Source organism: Polyodon spathula, chromosome 3 (genome assembly GCF_017654505.1).
Source record: "Polyodon spathula isolate WHYD16114869_AA chromosome 3, ASM1765450v1, whole genome shotgun sequence".
NCBI classification, from domain to species: Eukaryota; Metazoa; Chordata; class Actinopteri; order Acipenseriformes; family Polyodontidae; genus Polyodon; species Polyodon spathula.
This window is the reverse complement of record NC_054536.1, coordinates 9,458,687-9,479,524: the sequence shown is the minus strand read 5'-3', so window position 1 is coordinate 9,479,524 and position 20,838 is coordinate 9,458,687. Positions and strand designations below refer to the sequence as shown.

The window sequence follows — 20,838 nt, the reverse complement described above, 5'->3', positions numbered from 1 at the left end:
ACATTTTTTTTCAAATACCCAGTGGTTAACCTGGACGGCTCAACCACATGCCCATGGGATGAACCCTCAAGCCAAGTGGGTTTAAGGCCAAATGTACCATACTCCACCATAAATGCTAATCATTACAAATCCTGTGTTGTGTGGGCTTGTCCTGAACTACTGAACGCATCCGGGGGCTTGAAAAGTACCCCAGTCTTTTGCATGGTACACGTCAGGTAACTTGAATAAACTGACTGGATCCCATCAGTTCAGAATAGTAGTTGTCTCTAATTCAGTGTTCAATCAGTGTACATTGTACTGACTTTTTATTTTAATGATCAGCCTGTTTTGCAACTTTACAGATAGACTGATACATTTTATTGTATAATTCCTAGACTGATTAAGATTTATAAGTATGTTATTATGTTTTATTTAAATGTATTTAAAAAATATGTACAGGCTAACTTCACTATAAAGAACCCCCGTGGGACCTGTAGAAATGTTTGTTATGTCAGGGTGGTCACTGTAATAGGATTTGGCATTTTTCTGTATCAAAATAATGACAAAACAGCAAATTTGGATTGATTATCAATATATTTTACTTTTATGAAGAACAAAAAAACAAACCAGCTTCCACATATAAATTCCACCAACACTCATTTCCCCCAGTACAGGGCAATCACCCTGCTACAGGTATGTTTAAAAGAAAACAGTAAAGAATGTGCACTTACATGCTGAATACAGTAATTATGTGTCCTTTCTCTTGAAAAAACTATCCAGCGTAGAGATTGCTCCTTCATGACTGCATTCATCATGCATGATTCATACTACAATAGGGCATCTTTTGAATTAGCGTTATCTTTCAATTAGTCAACCATGGTCTTTGTTTTCACTGAGAGAATATCACACTTGAAACTGGAGAAAGTTCAGTGTCAGTCAGTACTGAGATCGTTGTATCTGGGTCAATCATGTACGTGATTGTTCTAATAGGGCTAATTTGCATTGAAGAAAACAGTTCTTGCTGTTGGGATCATTAAAAATGGGTGCTCGTTAAAAGAAGGGTTCGTTATAGTGAAGTTAGCCTGAATTTGAAAAATATATATGAAAATGACTTTGTTTATTTCCTCATTATGCAGACAGAACACATCCCTCCGTACGATGTAGTGCCTTCTATGCGACCTGTAGTTTTAGTGGGGCCTTCTTTGAAAGGATATGAGGTAAGCAACATCTGCTGCACCAGAATTCTAATCTGTGCCCTGTTTAAATAATAAACTGTGGAACTGAGGAGCAAAGAACCAGGGATAGAAAAATAAAATCAGATTTGATTCATTCACGAAAAGTTCTTCTGTTTTCTTTTCAGAAAGGAAAATTTTAAATTGTATTATTGAAAATACAAGTGGACCTGGATATTGTCAAGCCACCCCCTAAATACAGTACATATCCCTTTAGGAGCACATGCTCAGAGCAGTGTTTTGTAAAAATTATCCAACAAAACATGTTTTTATTTTTGCCATTATATTAATTCCAGTTATTTCAAAAGAAATGTCAGGTGATTGAATAAAGCTCTTATATTTTCTTTCAATGTCTTTTGTTCTAGGTGACGGACATGATGCAGAAAGCACTGTTTGACTTTTTAAAACACAGATTCGAAGGACGGTAAGTTCTGTGATGTCTCTTATCAGTCATCTGACATAAAGTTAATTTAAAGAAATCAAAAACAACTGAAGCAGCTATTGGTGTTCAGGATATACCATAAACTCATTATAATAAATACAAAAATACAACATTACTGTCTCTAGTATATTACAGTAAATATTGTGTTTTTGGACAGTGTAGATTATTATGATGAAAGCACAAAAAAAGTAGAATGTCTTTAATTCAGATATTTCCTAAAATAAAAGGCTGTACTGAATTGGACACAGCACTCTAAAAACAATGTATTTAATAATGTGTGCTTCTTTCTTTATGTTTATACAGTTGTGTAACACTTTGCTGTTTGTGCACAATGTTTTAAAACTGCTTTGAATTTTTTTGTCATTTGTATGTAATGGATTGCAACCGCTTCTGCACTTCCATCCAGCTGAAACCACGCGCTACTACTTTCTGTTTAACTCAAACTGCCAGTTCGCTACTAGTGTAAACTCTAAACACACAAAAACATGATTCTGTTGTTGCTGCTGCTGCTGCTTTGAAATTGAAATGTGCGTTTCCTCTAGTACAAGCTTCTGAGGCTGACTGACACTTTTCTAGTCAGCTGGTCGACTAGTTAGCGTTACCCCTAGTGGTGCCAGCCCAGTCTGGTGATCTTTTTTTTTTTTTATCATTTGGCACAAATTAGCATTATGGCTGGAAATCTCTAACTGAACTCAGCAATTAGATGGGCATGATTCTGAAGTCTAGTTTCCCACGTTCTGCTGCACGTTCCACATCTCTTCTGTGCTGCTCTCCACAGGTGAAATACAAGAACTACATGTATTGAATTGTATGATTTCTACAGACAGATTAAAACACTGTAAAACATTAGATTTTGCAGTTCTTATAGTTTAGTAAGCACACTTCTGGCATGACTAACATAATTTAGTTTTACTTTCGGTATGGATAAAAAAAGGTGAAGGTATTCAAAAAATACATATTTAAAAGCTTCTAACGGTCCTTTTTAGTAAAAAGCAAACAAAAACAAAACAAAACAAAAAAAAAAACAACTGAAGGGATGGGTCTATCATTGCTGCCGATGCCTTAAAAAGTCATGTTGCATGCTTTTCATTTGTGGAATTAGCACCATCCCTATTGGGAAATGATCGTCCACGCTTTATATACTCTGTGTGCCTGATTGTTAAATAGAACAGGGTTGGAATTAAATTCTGTAAACAGCACTTGTTCATAATTGTTTGTTAAATGAATAATTAAAGATTATTTTCTAGAGGTCGGCAACCGCCGTGAAAAATACCCGGGTACCCGGATCTTTTTCGGGTAATGATTTAAAAAAAAAAAAAAAAAATTTTAAGGAGATACACATTTAAATACTATATAGTACACATACATTTAGTGCCTTCAGATCTGTAGACTTGTGTAGCCTTTTTTAGTATTGGAAACAGCAAAATAATAATAATAATAATAATAATAATAATAATAATAATAATAATAATATAATAATAATAATAATTTTTTTTTTTATTTAACTCAAAACAGAATAGCTAAACGTTTTGTGAGTGTGTGAGTAATGTTTTTCTCATAATGATTTAATTTTGTACCTACTCATTTTGGAGTGCGTGCTTTTTCCACTAGCGATTTAGCATTGGAATAATAAGCTGGGTTCACTGAACAGCAGGCTACCGGAAAGTATTGTTCCTTATTATTAGGTTGATGTGTACTTCTTTAATCAAAATTATTACAGTAGTTTGCCTCACCTTCTTAAAAAAAAAAAAAAAAAAAAAAAAAAAAAAAGTCCTTGGTTGTTTCGAAGCCATTCGAACGCGTTTAACTAGCTGTGGTGGTATGAACTGAGCCGTAAGGTGTTGCTGTATTCTGCAATTGCAGTAAACATTTTTGAAAAGCACAGCAGAGGCTTTAGATATCAGCAGGACTTGAGAATTCTTGTATGCACACGAGGGATGAAATTCATTTTTTTTTGCAGCAAAACAACTAAACGTGTAAAAGAGCCTAAATAAATAATTAGTATGATTTTATCCGAGCTCCGTGCCTCATAGGTGACTATGGGCTTGGTATTGAAGCCACATGTTATATGGTTTTATTTTAGCAATGACATAAACCCAACAGGATGTTATGTTGTTGTTTTGATTTAGATCCTGAGAATAGTCGCCTCAGTTGTTGTTATTGCCGCTGTTATTGTTTTCTGTAAAACCATAATATTGTGTCAGTTAAGAAAAGGCTTAATACAAGGCTTGTTTTATTAACATTATCTTTATTACACTGGCCAGAGACCTGCATTCTCATATTTTCAACATTTTCTCAAATTAATAACCTACCCGGGTAGTAAAAAGAAACCCGGTAGCAGTCAGGTAATAAAACCCGACGGATAGCCGGGTTTTCGGGTACCGATGCCGACCTCTATTGTTTTCGTTGTTTAAAATGTAACCGTCATAATGACTGCCGGCGGCGGTTTTAGTTATGATTGTAACTACGGTGGTTACAGTGTTAACAGTGTCTCATCACTGACTAAAGGCACTCAGACAGGACCTGGCCAAGGTGCTCCTATTAGCCCCTTGTTGGCCCAGGAGACCGGTTTTCAACCCTGATGCAGCTCCTGAGCGACCAGCTGTGGAGACTGCCCAAGCACCACGACCTGCTCAAACAGGTACGGGGGACCTTACAGCATCCTGATCTATTGAGCCTGCAGCTCTGGGTCTGTCCCCTGGACGGCGGCATTTAAGCCGTCATTGGTCTGTCCAACAGGGTTATTGACACTGAAGATTGCCAGAGCACCATCCAGTGTGGGTACAATGGGGTGTTTTCCAGAAGTGGTGTCTGCCTCGTGGGTTTGACCCCACGACTTGTTCCATGGCAGTAATACCACAATTTTTGCAGGACCATGTCAAAATTGACTCGGTCTCCCCAGGAGCTCACTTACTGACCACCTTTGAAGGAAATTGTTCCTCACTGGAAGCTAAAAGTGGTACTTAATGCATTCATGAAGGCTCCATTTGAGCCCCTGACATTTTGAAAGTGGCTTTCTTGCTCGCTGTCACCTGAACAAATTGGATAAGTGAGTCGCAGACATTTTCTATTGTGAAAGCCTGCTTAATTTTTACAGATGATAGGACAAAGGTTACTCTCCACACTGATCCTGCCTTTTCTGTCTCTGTGTTTCATGTCATCCAGTCTATGGAACTGGAGGCTTTCCATCCACCTCCTTTCCAGTCTGACAGGTTCATACGCTATGCCTAGATTGGGATCTGGTGTACTACATTGACAGGGCAAAAAGTTGGAAGCAGTCTAAATTATTTTTTGTCTGCTATGGGGCGAAGTCCTGTGGTCAAGCCCTGTCGAAGCAGCGGCTGTCCAAGGGGATAGCAGACACGGTCTGGACTGACTATGAGCTGGTCAACTTTCCCCCTCCAGAAAATCTTACTGTCCATTCCACCAGGAGCATTGCACCTTTGTGGGCTTTATTCCAGAGTGCATCTGTCAAGGACATTGCAGTGCAGAAGTGTGGGCTACTCCCTATACTTCCCATACTCTAATAGGTTCTACAGACTTAGTGTCGTGGATCCTCAGATCCATAGTTTTAGAACTAGAGGGTTAGGGCGGCTTCTCAGTCAACCCTTACAACACAGACTAATTATTACTGGGGTTCCTAATGGTAACACACAGGTCAGCCCCTCTGCTTAGCCTTGTAGCATTCCAGTCGTTCTGCAATATTGCCCTCGCGATGGCTTTAGTATACTCACCCATTAGGTAATGGTTACATTTGGTACTTGAAAGGGAACGTTAGGTTATTATTATAACCCTGGTCCCCTGAAATAGAAATGTAAGCATTAACATTCAAGGTTGCTGCGTTCATGATTGCAGCAGGCTTGAAGGAAAAATGACGCTGAGATCTGTGAGCGCAGTACTTTTATGTCCTCGGGCGCGGAGTCATGACTGCGTCACGGGCTCTGCGAGCAGCTTTGGTTTATCTTCGGGGTCTTTAGGAGGTAAATACCCATACGGTAATGATTTAAGTTCTATTTCAGGGAACCAGGGTTATGATAATAACCTAACGTTATGTTGGTTTCTTTTCAGAATATCAATCACACGGGTCACAGCCGACATCTCACTTGCCAAACGCTCAGTATTAAACAATCCCAGTAAACATGCAATAATCGAGCGCTCCAACACAAGGTCCAGTTTAGGTGAGTATGGTGAATGCTGTTTCTTTCGAAGTGTATTCAGAGCACATGTGTATTCAGCCCATCCAGGTGGTGGCAGCTCATTTGCAGGTGTGACTTTAAAAAATCTATGAGAAACAATATCTCCTTTCCACAAGTGCAGATTTGTACTTCCCAAGGTTGCAAACCAAATCAGGGGCTGAGTTGGGGTTTGAATCCAGGATCTTCTACCTTGTCTTCCTCCTGTCTGACCACTGTATATTTATATAGATTACCTACTAGTACGCACATAGGTTGAATTGTTCTAAGAACCGAACATGTTTAAAGTTTAGTTTGATGAAACTCCCGTCATTGATGCTTGCATTTAGGATAAATACCCATAACATTGAGTTGGGTTAATCTTTCAGGAACAGCTAATACTGTAAAGAGCATGGTAATCAAGAAGAAAAGAAATGCAAGACTTAAATATACTTAAATATAGATGTTATCATCTTAGACTGTGCTCTGATATGCCACCTCAGGAAGTTATTAGAGCACTTTCAAACACTGGGCAATCGATTTGTTGATGAGACATCTTTGTGAATTACATAAGACAGTGCCATCCAGACGTATCTCCTCTCTTAAAAATAAAGCCATGACTGATCATATTGCAGGAGAAAGTGTCCCAGTAATGATGGGAAATACATTATTCTTATGTTATTGGGTGAGGTAAGGTTTTTAAAATAGATAAACCCATCTTCAGAGCTGGAGTTTTTTGCACCTTTTGTTGCTATTGCAGAATCTTTTTTTCTCTTATAGTAATTAATCACAGAAGTTTCATAATAATAATAATAATAATAATATGGCTGGCTCTTACAACATTCTACACGATTGCTCACTAATGCGCATTTTCAGTTTCTGAGAAGGTGTTTCTTTTGTTGCTGTCTACCACATGTTGTACACTGCTTGCTTACTATTGCAATTGATTATTACATTTTCAATGCTTTGTATGAGAACCTGATTGTTCTGGCTTTTTCCATTCTATTGCATCATTCTGCCCTCCCTTTCCAGATGCTTTGGGTATGTATATGATATGATTGTTAATTATCCAGCTGTTTCTTTGTGTGCAGTGTTTGTTGTGTGCTATACAAATACAATACTTCAAGAACAGATTAGAGGGGCAAATTAGAAGGAGCCAAATGTGTGTTTTAAAGAACCGGAACACATGTATTACCTAAAACGTCATGATTAATTTAACAGAATTTATATAAATTAAAACATAATTAGCATTTTATTAATAGTAAATGTTATTCAGTAGAAAAAGTAGAGAGGTTTAACCTTATGTCTCTTACTTAAAGTTAGAATGAAATACTGTCCTATATATTGAACATTTTGAAAACCTAGAACAGTTGTAACAGTTAGAGGCTATAATTAACAACCCTTGCCAACAGTAAAGTACAACAAAACAATGGATTCAGAGGCATTATTCCAGGAACTTTTTCAAGTGTTTAATAACACTGTGTAACAATTTTTTTTTTTTTGTTCCTGGGTAGTAAATGTTATTTCCTAATTGCTTATGCCTCAAAAGTATAGAAAATAGCTATTATTCCCCACAGACTTTGCTTTTGTGACCAGGACAGTGATATTTCAAAATATCACTATTTCCAATGGTAAACTGTAAATTTACAGTATAATCGTAAATCTCGAAAAAATACTCACTTCTAAATCTTTTGTAGTCATTTTTATATTACTTTAGTATAAATACATGTTAATTTGGATTCATATGTTGTTTTTCTCTGACTGACATAGTGTAATATGTTTAATTATTCTAGGTGGTGGTATACTAGTAATTAAATAGTACAGTATGTGTGTTTTTTTAATAACAAAAACAAATAGAAGCAAGTGCATATGTTATTAAATACTGGCTCAGTGAGAATATAGTTGATCCTGGTTTCAGGAATGAATCATCTTGGCTTTCATTTCTCTTCAACACAGTTTTCACCTCCTGCCATCCTGTATTTTAACTCAGATTACTTTTCTCAGTTCATTCTCTGAATCGCTTCAAGAGAATATTCCATTCCTGGCTTTTGAAAATGTTTTAACCCTTTCCCTGAGAAACCTTGGCTACAGGAGAGTTCACCTTGAGGGCTCTATTCTTGAAACATATTGAAGAATAATGTCCATTCAAACCTGTGGGTTGTTTCTGTGTCTTGCAAGCTGAATCCCTGAATGAATTCATCTGGTGGGATGGTGGCACATCCTTTCATAGAGTGCTTCATTCATAAGTACTGTGGGGAAACAGAATCTCCTACATGGCAGATAGATATAGGGTGTAATGTTTTAATATCTTCCAAAGATTGATTTGTGTACTTTTAACCAATCGTCTTCTCCGCCAACTTGTACTTTCAGGTCTACAGACGAGATTTTATGTTGTGCTACAAAAAATTTAACATTTCTGGTGGAAGTACTTTGACATCCATGTGTTTATCAGGAATTGTTTCAGAATTAACTGGATAATCCTATATTAACACTCTTCTTCCAAATTAAAACTGTATGTATGATTGTAAGCAAAAGCAGTGGTGGAATGTTAAGATGACCAGCTTGACAAGTGACTGACACAGATGGTTTCTCCTCAGTGGTAATAGAGTAAATGCCCTTAGCAGCTGAGTAATATCATGGATTTCCCAGTGTAAAATATTTCTGAAAATATTATTTGAAAACAGTCTTAGTTATCTTTACATACTTCTATGGTTCAAGGATAGAGCCCTTTACGTATAGTAAAAGTGTCACATGTCGATTGTCAGCTGAACTTTTTGTTGTTGTTTTTGTAAGTATATGTTTTACTATGGAGACAAGTATCTAATCATTAAAAACATGTGGACAGCTATTAGATTAAAGCCTTGGTACTAACATTAAAAAATAATTACTGTTTGTTCCTTTTTTATGTGTAGCTGAAGTACAAAGTGAAATTGAACGAATCTTTGAACTAGCAAGAACCCTGCAGCTGGTAGTGCTGGACGCTGACACTATCAACCATCCAACTCAGCTGGGAAAAACTTCACTTGCGCCAATCATTGTTTATGTAAAGATTTCATCTCCAAAGGTAGGAGCATTCGAAATGTACTATAACAGCTGTTTTCAAATGTAAGCACCTCAAAAACTGAAGTCAGTCTAATTATATCCACCAGGAATTAGGGGTCTTTCTTCAGAACACACCAGTTTCATTGGCGCTTTTCTTTTCTGAAAGAAGTAAAACACCTGTTGATGGTGGCTTTCTCGGTAGGTAGGATCCAGTTGTTTTTTAGAAGACCTTTTTATCATGTTATGTTTTGGTCATCACATTTTGGTGACTTTTTTAAAATGAAAGCATCCCTGTGGTCTTAATAGAGCTGACAGAATCATGAATCAACATGTGTATACATTCAGTACAATATCTACAGTCCCTCTGCAACACACAGGGACATATTTTCAAAGCGTTTCCATCATTCTTTAATTAATGTCTATTTTTTGGAATAAGAGAAAAATCACATTAATGTTACAAAACGAGCGTCAAATAAATAATCTAAATATTAGGCCTATTACGTGGTTATCTTTCTTAATGTATTTACTTTTTTGCTGTGAGAGGAGCTGCAGCTTTCTCCGGAAGATGAGACACTTCAGCTTCGTTTCAGCCCTGCTCCGGCAGCTGAACCTGGGGCGAACCCATTCTCTCTTCCCCTCGCCTGACCCGCTCTCCTTCTCGCACTTGGTTTGCTTGTCTGTCACTTCGAACAGAACTCCTGACCACCGTTTAGCCAGGCTAGTTATAGTTTAAAAACTGCTAATTAAAATGATCCATGAGTGGAAATGTTACCCTTTTTTTTGTTTAAAAAAATATATATATATAATATATATATATATATATATATATATATATATATATATATATATATATATATATATATATATATATATTATATGGTGCTTTATATGCTTAATTCACAGAAAGTTACATTTTTGCTTCACTATGTGTGCATCATAGAGAGCAAGTTATTTTATTTTGTATTTTATTCAGATGTGTATTAAGAACATAGAAGGATATTACCACCTCCATGCTTGACAGTAGGTATGGTGTTCTTTTCTTTGTACACCTCACCAGACTTTCTCCAATTGTAACGACACACACATGACCAAATAGCTTGATTTTTGTTTCACCACTCCACAAAACCTTTGACCAAAACTCATATCCATCATTCAAATGCCGTTTTGCAAACTTTAAGCGATTGTCCTTGTGACGTTTTCCTAAGAGTGGCTTTCTCCTTGGCCTGCGACCATTGAGACCTTCACCATGCAATACTCGACCTGTGGTTGAAATGGAAACCCCAGTCCCACTTGCAGCCAGTTCACTTTGAATATCTTTGACAGTCAATCTCGGATTGTTATTAACCGTCATCACAATTCTTCTACTTGTTCTTGGTGAAAGAACCTTCTTTCTTCCAGACCGAGGGAGCGTTGTGACAGTACCATGAGTCTTGTACTTCTTGATAATAGAAAATAATAGTTGAAATTGGGATACTCAAATGCTTAGAAATCTTAAATAAAATTATTTTCTGCCTAAGGTCTTCAGATCCCATATTGCCTTATTGGCAGTGACAGCAATCATCCTATGCCTAACCTTTTTATACTCTCTAAGAATGTTCACCTACAATCCAGCATTTTCTAGACTTTTCTAGAATTAGGTTCTACATTATCATATTGAAATTTCTAGCACCTTGTAGACAACACTGTCATAGCATCAAAGGGTATGAATTAGCATTTTTGGAGTTTTGCAAAAAAAAAAAAAAAAAAACTGCTGACATGAATTATTGTAGACATCCATACTTGTAAGTTTTTTCCTTAACTCTTGCTACAAAGGATTTTTCCTACAGTTTTTTGTTTTCGAGAAATTTCTAGAAATTATACATTTCCATCGGGACATGTAAACTTTTGACTAAAACTGTGTGTGTCTATATATACACACACACACACACATGCAGTACCAGTCAAAGGTTTGAGTACACTTGCTGGAAACTAGTTTTTTTTTTTTCATAATTGATAATGTTTTACGTTGTATACGTTTCTGTAAATACTTGAAAATGAAAACACAGGTTACAATGTACAAAGCAAAGCATAAGGAGTATCAAAGCAATGTTCAAGAAAATTGAAAATTGTCTCAATCTTGGATTCCTCAAAATAGCCACCCTTTGCCTTAATACAGCCTCACAAAAAGTTTCAGCAGGAAATCACCCGAAATGTCTTCCCAGCTCTTCTGCAGCAATTCCCAGAGATGTAGGGCACTAGTGGGTAGCTTTGCTTTGACTCTTCTGTCCAGTTCGTCCCATACAAGTTCTGGGATTGAGGTCTGGTGACTGGGCAGGCCAGGTCATTAGATTGAGTTGTCCTTCACTTTCCTTCTTTGCCAGATAGTTCTTGCACAACTAGCTGTAATCCTGGTGGAATGACATGCCTCTGAAATATGCTATGATAGCCATCCTGGTTGAGCTTGCCATGGACTTGGTAAAGATCACCAACTCTGTCACCAACAAAGCAACCCCAGACCATGACACTGCCTCCTCCATGCTTGACAGTGGGAACCACACATGCAGAACTCATGCGCTCACCCTCTCTGCGTCTTAGAAATACTCGGCGGTTGGACCCAAATATTTCAAATTTTGACTCATCGGTCCATAAGACCGACTTCCACTCCTCAAACATCCAGTTTCTGTGTTTTTTGGCCCAGGCAAGTCTCTTCCTCTTATTCTGCACTCTTAACAATGGTTTCTTTGCAGCAATTCTTCCAGTTAGGCCAGCTTCACGCTATTTCCATCACGCTATTGATCCTGAAACATCTGTACTTCTAGTAGCATTTAGCTGAGCTTGTATTTCAGGGGCAGTTAATCACCGGCTTCACAGACTTGTGACTCGAATGAACTTGTTCTGTGATTCTGAGGTCACCCTTGGCCTGCCTGACCTTGTTCGGTCCTCTTGAGTGCTAGTTTCTTCAAATCATTTGGTCTTGGCCACAGCAGTTACAGACACTTGCAAAGTTCTTGCGATTTGTCTTAAAGATTGACCTTCATTTCTTAAAGTAATTACTTTAAAGTCTTTTCTTTGCTTAACTGAGCGTATTTTTCCGTTTTCTGCTTCCTTACATTCATAAATGACAAACTTGTGCCTATGCTACCTATATTTATAGTAATCATGGACCCTCATCTGTTAACAGTAATTGGTGACAAAATGTTAATTAGGTAACATGCTAGTTAACTCAGAGAACATCTAACAAAGACACTTTTATACTTAGGCCAGTGTTCTAACACCATGTTATACACATTTCAGACATTTAACTGACTTGGGCTTCAGACTGAAATCCATTTGCTTTGAGTTGACTATTTCATTGAAATTAACAAGATTTACATTTTCATTTAAAAATTCAATTATGATTATCAGCTTATATAAGTACACGTATCATATAATGAAATATTAAGTGTTTATAGACAAATTTATACAGTTAAAAGCATAGATAATCATGAAAAACCTGGTTTCAAGCAGGTGTACTCAAACTTTTGACTGGGTATATATATATATATATATATATATATATATATATATATATTATATATATACACACACACACACACACAGTATATTTAAATAAATCAGAAATGGTCTTTTGCACTATATTCTCACTAACTCCAAAACAATATACCAGGACTCATCCATTATGACTTCTTCTTATGTGTAATGTAAAGCCAAGGCTTTGCATGGCTTCCATGATATACAGGGGTTACAGTTTTGTTCAATGGCTTTCAGCACTCCCACTTTAAAAATTGTTCCAGTGCCACTGTGTAAAGCTGTTGACAAAATATTGGGAAAACTAAATGGAAAACAATTTCATATAACAAATAAGTTATGCATTAGCAACTAGATACTGTTCATGTATATAATACTGTGAATGTTTTTTTATTACTTGAAGGTTTTACAGAGGTTAATAAAATCCCGAGGGAAATCACAGGCAAAGCACTTGAATGTCCAGATGGTAGCAGCTGACAAACTGGCCCAGTGTCCTCAAGTGAGTAACTTTCACCACTAAATTCTTTGATCAATGGTTTACCAATTTAACCCAATCTGAAAATTTCAATTTAAATGTTACTTTATTCTCTTTATCCCATTTTCTGCCGTCTAAGAATAAAAAAAAAAGTCTACAGGTACCAACCACTACCTTTGCTGCCTGGTTTTGATTGCATCAGTTGTTACAAACATTATTTTAAATGTTTTGAATCCATTACATTGAATCCATTCCAATGTGCTGATTGAAAGAGTTTAAAGTTAGCACAATAGTTCTATAAAGGTTTTCTTCCATTCACACCTTTTCACTATATAGGTCTGAAATGTGCAGTTTTGAAAGAAACACATGATATCTGGTACGGCTATAGGTTAGATGAATCTCTGTTTGCAAGCCATGCTTTTAGACCGTCTTGCACTTCAGGTTTATTTTAGCCAAATACTCAACATCGAAATATTTCCATGGCTACAAATATGATTGTTTCTGCAGCTGATAGCGATTATTTTGTTGCAGCTGAAGAAAGTAAATGCAGAGGTGGCTCTGTCAGAACATTCTTGAGCCCAATGGATTTTCACAATTAACACTTTTTGGTGTTGTTCATAAGCAAATGGTTTGAGCAAGAGACTGTCCCTAACAGTAAATGACTAGTCACTACTCACAGTATAAATCTTACTGTAGCTGTTTCTCTGCTGTGTTTATGTGCTTGATTTTCCCAACTTTCCCCCCAAACTCACATTTGGGGTCTCTTTTAGGCAGGCCGTTCTGCATATACCAGATGTGTACGAAATTTAAAACCAATTTGAGTTTGGACACTGTTAGCCACAGTCAGAATTGTGGGTAGGTCAGAATTACATAAAAATTGGGTCTAGGGACCCAATTCTGATAAAAGGTATTTAAAAATGATCTAAACAGGTTTATTTTGTACGTAAAACCTCTAAAAGTTAATACATAATCTATTTATGTCCAGAATGTATATGTGATATTGCTGGTTAATAAACTGAATTATAACAAACAGTTGTTTGAAATGTATGATAAACAATGAATGATATGCAATAACATATTCTTTACCAGGACATGTTTGATGTCATTCTGGACGAGAATCAGCTGGAAGATGCCTGTGAACACATGGCTGACTATTTGGAAGCCTACTGGAAGTCAACGCATCCCCCAAGCAGCAACCCTCCGAACCCTCTCCTGAGCTGCACACTAGCCACAGCAGCCCTGCCAGCCAGCCCTGTGCCCGTTTCCAACTTCCAGGTACAAGTACTGACCAAACTTAAATCCAATTTGGGGCTTTGGAGTTCCAGTGAGAAGGAAGATGAGCAGGAGAGCAAAGCAAAGAATATATGAAAAACAGAACATGCAGGAGATGGCCAACTTAAAAAGTATGCCACCTTGTGACCCCTTGTGAGAATGTCCCTCTCTTGGTATCTCCCAAAAAGCCATGCATGAGAATGCTAACTGGGTGCAGTCGGGTTACCTCTAGATAAAATGTAGGCTAGCACCGAAGCCTGTCCCTTTGATTCTTGAAATGTATTTTTTGTAATATGTCAAGAAGATTAAAGCAAATATTTGTATTGCTTCTTCATGAGTATCATTTGTTCATCTCTGGTTGGGTGGGAACAAGTACACTAATGTTTGAATCCAGGATGTATTAGCTGGATATGGTCACTCAGATTATTTATTTTTTTATTATTTCTTCCATGGATTTGTTAAAATAACATTTTTACGTTGTATATCCCTGATCATTTTATAGCTTCTAACATTTGTTAGTAAATGGCTATGCAGAGCAGACCATGATAATCATTTTATTGACATAGCAGATGCTTTATTTCTGACTCGATATTTCCATTTTTGAAGATGACATTTAGAATAATTTATCACTTTCACAGCTGAATGGTAAAATCACTTTCAAAATGGGTGCATTTTTGTATGTTATAGTTTCGTCACCATCTGGTTACAATTTAAATGTAACTTTTTTTTACCTCTTAGAAAAAGTTTAAATGAATCAGTGAATGTAGATATTTTTCAGGCCCATTACTTAAGAAATAATAGCCATTCACTTTTGTACAGTATATTAACAATGATCTGATGGATAGTGTACTGATTATATCCCTAACCTTACTGTGTGCTGTACATTGTTTGGTGGTATTGTAAAAAGCAAAGGGACTTTGCTGCATGCATTCCATTTTGTTTAATTATTATTTGAGAACTCACCGACCTCCTGTTAGCTTAAGTTTACCATCGTAAAAGCAGAGTATAATGTGAGTTACCTAATACTTGTCTGGGGGCTCAATTTGCCTGTTTTATTTGTGTGCTTGTTTGTGTGGGAAAACAACACTAACTATTTTGCATGGTGTGACACTAACCAGGGCTCCCAGGGAGAACAGAAAATCGCGAAGTCTGCGCCTGAACGGACCGGTTCCCGAGAACAGGAGGAGGAGGAGCCCCGAACTGAGACTACGAAGAAATCACAGCATCGCTCCTCCTCCTCGGCCACCACACAGCACCATACCCACCACCGGCACCACCGGAGCGGAGGCGGGACAGGCAGCCGGGGCCTTGCCTACCAGGAGACCTTTGATGCGGAGAAGCAGGATAGCAGGGACTCAGCCTACATGGAGCCCAAGGAGGAGTTCACAGAGGAACAGGATGAGCATTACGATTCCCACAGGGAACACAATCACAGGGACGGGGGCGGCGGGGGTGAACACAGGCACCGAGAGTCACGGCACCGGTCCAAGGAGCGTGACCGGGAACAGGATCACAACGAGCGCAACAAACAGCGCAGCCGGCACAAATCCAGAGACTGCTTCAGCGAAAGGGACAGTGAAGTCATATCCAAAAAACGGAATGATGTCGCTGAATGGAACCAGGATGTGTACATTCACCAGTAACTTTTGCCGACTCGGCTACAGCCCTCCACCCACCACTGTTCCCCACCATCACACCCTTGACTCCCAAACCTACCCTTTCTTTGTGTTCCTTTTAAATTGACAAAGAGTAAAAGAGTTTTGTGTAACATTCGTACCTCCGGTTGACCCTACTTTCTAGTCTACATGGCAAACCTTGCTAATGTGAGACTACTTTGTACAGCTGTTGCTAATACAGCAGCAGTGTTGTTATAGAAAGAAATAAGATGCATACATATTTTTCATTTGTGCTCTATTTAAATGAGCATGGTACAATTTCAGACACCCCAGTGTTGTGCTGTGCTTCTTGAGGGAATTGTTTGGTACCTGCCACTTGAACAATATATAGTACAATCAAACTACTGTTAAGAGTTTTTAATCAAAAATATACATGAGGTTAAAATCTCCTTTGTTTTCAGCAACCTGGGATTAGCATTGTAATGCATTATTTTTTATGTTTTAAATTTTTTGCATGCTAATAATTGAAAGGTTATGAATTATACGTACCTCTTTTGGGACTTAACTTGGTCTTGCCTTACAAGACAAAGGAATAGTAACACAATGTTCTGATGCTGTCTTAAAAAGAAGTATCATACTGTTTGTATTTAGACACTTTATACCAAGTTGGACTTGTCCAAAGTGATTTTAGTGCTTTTAAGTTGACAAAGGGTAAATAACCCCTCACATGGATTTGCAGTGGTAAACATGGTCAAGTATGTACTGGTATAGTTTCTATTTTAATTGCATAATTAAAATAGATTTGAACACATAGATTCAGCGAGTGTGAATTCAGTTTTAATTCTTATAGAGCCCTCTCTAATTTAAGCAGATTATCAATTCTAATAAGTCAAACCATTTCAAAGTGCTGCATACGTTTTAGTTACCATTAAATCATCAGCCTGTTAGTTATATTCAGTCTACGTTTAAATGTGTTATGGATATGTGTTTTGTTGTTGTTCTATTCTAATTTTATTTGGAGTTGTCTAGATTTACATTTAGTGTTATGCTAGTTCCCATTTTATTCTGCACTAAAATTGATTTTAAAGTAGACTGAATATACATTTTTTCTAAATGTGAAATCATTTTCATTTCAATCAAATTCATTTTTTTTTTTTTTTTTTTTTGGAAGTGAAAAATTAAGTTACCTCTGCCATTAGTCTTTAAACTGCTTTCTCTTTGTTGTTTTGTGAATAAAACTGTCACATTAAAAAGCATTTTTCAAGCTTCTAAAACATTGCTTAACTGTGCTGGGTACTGAATAAGCACGTGGTTGATTTATTATTATTATTATTATTATTATTTTCCAAAAAATATTTGTAAGCATTTGTATATACTTCAGAATTGCCTTTGTAGATATTGACAGTATGTGAGCATATGAACCTGTTGCACTGTTAAATGGATTTTATTTATTTATTTAACTGTACAAATGGTGGCTATTATGTACATGTTGATTTTAACATGTATGACTCTCATTGCATCAACATGAACTGTGTTCCAATGCTTTTGCTATACAACAAAGATATTTGAATCATTTCAACTGGGATAGGTTAATGTTCTTCCTGTTTTAGCATCTTTGCAGACAGTATACATTTGGCATGATCAATGAGTTTTTCTGGCTTTTGTTTTCAACCTTTTTTCTGCTTGGAGACTAAATGCACAATTCACTCACTGATATAATTTCACATAGACTTCTTTTATGTGTTTAAAAGGTCTCAAGTGGCTATTTAAAGAATGTACATTGAACATATGTGTAAAAATAAAAAATAAACTTCAGAACAAAGAAACAAAAACGACAGTGTTTTTAAAACTGCAAGCCAAAAGCACACACTAGTTTTTCCCAATAGACTGGCCATTAGAACCTAAAATCACAATATTGAATACTAGTGTATCCACTTGTTCTGACAGTGGAATGGCCTAAGCACTGTTAAAACAGGATACACTACACCAGTGATTGCAGTTTAAGTTATTTCAGGGTGGGTTATTTAGAGAACAGGCAGAATGGTAATCTGATTTTGTTCAGACCTTTAAATGGTGTAAATGTTGCACAACGCTTGCTGATCTCCTAAGTGATGATGTTTAAGCACTATAATTTGAAGTGCTGTGGCTCACAATGTTCATGCAAGGGACATAGCTTCTCGTTTAACAAAAACTGAATGATAATAACCTAACATTTCCTTTCAAGTACCAAATGTAACTATTACCGTATGGGTGAGTGTATCAAGGGCAATATTGCAGAACAACTGGAATGCTGCAAGGTGAAGCCAAGAGGCTGCCTTGTGCATTACCATATTGCTGGGCAAAAACAATTGAGGGATAAACTCCCATCTGTGCCTGTGTTGTAAGGGTAACATTTTGTCCTGTCAACGTAGTACGCCAGGGCCGAACTGGGCAGAGTGTATGGAGCTGTCGCTCTCTGTCAGACTGGAAAGGAGGTGGATGGAATGCCTCCAATTCCACAGACTGGTTGACATGAAATGCTGAGATAGTTTTCAGCAAAAAGGCAGGATTGATATAAAGCATAACGTTAGTCCTGGCCTCTGTAAAAAGTAAGCAGGCTTTCAGTATTGAGACTGCCTGCATCTCACTCACCCAGCTAGGAATAATGTCCCTCGTAGGTGGCCAGGAAGTGAACTCCTGGGGAGACAGAATTAATTCACCAATCGCAAATCCAATTTTAGTCCTGCCCACTTTTCACGCTCTAGATACTGCTGCTACGTCAGACAAGCTACCGAGATTAAGAATGACAGCCACGCCAAGTTCAAGTGTTCAACTTAGCGAATTAAAACAAAACGTTACTGCATCCTCTTGGAAAACTGACAAAATCTAGTCCCGCAGTCGACAAAAGCATCTGATGGATTTGAGAACTGCTGTGTAGGTTTCCCATCAACAAAGTGCTAAAAACTAGTAAAACACATCCCATACAAAGCAGTAATCAGGCAAGTCGTACATGGGGGTGGAGATAATTGGTAGAGCGCTGTGAAAAGCATTTTTTTAAATTTTTTTATTTTTTTTTAATAATTTAAAAGAATAAATAGTTTATTATTAACTGTTACTAACTTTGAAAAAAACAAGCCTTTGAAAGACAGAGTCCATAAGTTGAAAATAGTGACAAAGACAAACAACACTCCAGGAATTAGGAAAACAAAAAGGCTTGGCAGTTTGAATAGCTTTTAAAAGGTTCACCACATATCTGCGTTGGGCGTCGTACCCATCTGCAGAAGCAGGCCTGCAGAGGGCACATGTGCAGGAGACCCAAAAACAGTAATAAAACACTTTCAGAAATAATATCAAACGGCTCGTATTTTAGCTGAAAGCCAAAATGAAAATAAAATAACCAGCAGGAGCTTTGCAGCCTTGGGGGAGACCACAAAGTCAGCCGACTTACATTGCTGGATCCTTGGGAAGGAGCGACTCAAGCCGCTGGATTAATGCGGGGCACAAGGACGGAGCGGGATGCAACAGGTTGTAGGGCACAATATATACGTAATTAGTAAAATTATTACACTGTTAATCTAATATCGCATAGATTTTATATGAAACTATAATTTACGAAAAATTTGTGTCAGAATCAACACGTACTTGTCCTAATCAGGCTCTCTGATCCAGTCAGTCTTGAAAGGAAAGATGGCACGGAGATCTGTGAGCGCAGTCCTTTTGTGCTCTTGGGGGTGGGCCATGACTGTGTCACAGACTCGCTGAGCAGCTTTTGTATAAATATTCAGGTTTCAGGTCTTTACAGGTAAATAACCATATGGTAATGGTTACATTTTGTATTTGAAAGGGAACCAGAGGGTGAATCGAGTGGAACAAATTTTATTTATTTTTTTTAGGTTCTGGATAGAACACAGTCTTTTAGATAATGTTGGGAACAAGTTGCAGGGATTTTGAACTAGTGTCAACAGCAGCATTGAAAAAAATAAATAAATAAATAAATAATTAAACACTTTGAGTGAGGTTGTTTCCTAACTTCACCAGCTTATGAATGTGGCACTAACATACTCCTGGTGTAATTAATTAAGCAGCACGAGATAATCTTGTACAGGTGAGAACGTGCACTACAGATTGTCTGCACACCTCTGTATGTACTATACTAAATATCTGGCTTTAGACTACAGGCATAGTGGCTCAAAACATCACATCTGTTCCACGTAAAAAATGATTTGATGTGTTGACTCCATGCCACTTTCTGCAATCCTCCCCTATTATTGATACAATTTATTGCGGATTAACAAGGCAGCACTGAATTTAATTGCTTTTTAGATCCATGTGAATATTTAGTTGTATTTTTCTTAAAAAGAACAGCATTATATAAATGCAGGAAGAGTCAAGAATCCTGGCGTGCCACAAAGCATGCAGGCATCAGAACTTTGTAACATTCAGTCTGACAGAATCAAATATATGCTTGGAAATTAGTGCAGAAGTACTTGTTGGCAATCAGAGAGATACAACTTTCATTAAGGTGACATACCTATGTACTGTAATAACAAAATATAAGCAAGTTTTTTCCTTGTAGAAAAACAAGGACATCTTACATTACCTAGTCCCATTTGAGCAATATAGCTTAACTTAAGCCTTCTCCCCTTCCCTTAACTAATTCTGAGAAGCTACGTCATGCTTCTTTTGCACCAGATTAGATTACTGTAATTGTTTTGCTGGCTTGCCTGGAGATTTGCTTTCACGGCTTTAAGTTCTTCAGAACATCGCTGGTGCTGCTGCAGGGCTTTTAACAAAAACTAAAAAACTCAAAGTGAAAACAGTACTCCAATCTTGCCCTTGCTATTTTTAGGGTCTTTCTTCTCTTAATCTGCTGTATTAGACTGGACATGGTGTTGCTGCCTCTTGTTTGAGAGCTGTTGTCCCCTTACTCCCCTCCTTCTATGCTGTATTTTCTAAGGTGTCTGCTACTGCTTCCCAGAGCTAAAAGGAACGCATATTCTGGGATGCCTTCAGGCACACAGCTACTAACCTTTCCATAAAGGGGTTTATGGGAGCTTACAATATTTTTGTTTTTTTAAATTTTATTTTCTATTCATTGTTGATATTATTTGTTTTGCTTGAA

At 37.3% G+C, this 20,838-nt stretch overlaps 1 protein-coding gene across 12 annotated transcripts in view; it reads left to right on the top strand.

Moving 5' to 3' along the window:
- LOC121312688 (voltage-dependent L-type calcium channel subunit beta-2-like) overlaps positions 1-18,148 on the top strand; it is a 116,878-nt gene extending 98,730 nt beyond the window's left edge. For 5 of the 12 annotated variants that reach the window (XM_041244363.1, XM_041244369.1, XM_041244364.1 and 2 more), the window contains 8 exons: positions 1,116-1,196; positions 1,577-1,635; positions 5,722-5,831; positions 6,858-6,866; positions 8,738-8,889; positions 12,778-12,873; positions 13,939-14,124; positions 15,240-18,148. In XM_041244363.1, the coding sequence (XP_041100297.1) occupies positions 1,116-1,196; positions 1,577-1,635; positions 5,722-5,831; positions 6,858-6,866; positions 8,738-8,889; positions 12,778-12,873; positions 13,939-14,124; positions 15,240-15,764 (1,218 nt within the window). In that variant the 3' untranslated portion in view covers positions 15,765-18,148. The remainder of the gene's footprint in view (positions 1-1,115; positions 1,197-1,576; positions 1,636-5,721; positions 5,832-6,857; positions 6,867-8,737; positions 8,890-12,777; positions 12,874-13,938; positions 14,125-15,239) is intronic. The other 7 variants (XM_041244370.1, XM_041244374.1, XM_041244365.1 and 4 more) reach the window with 4 other exon arrangements.
- The last annotated feature ends 2,690 nt before the right edge of the window (positions 18,149-20,838 follow it).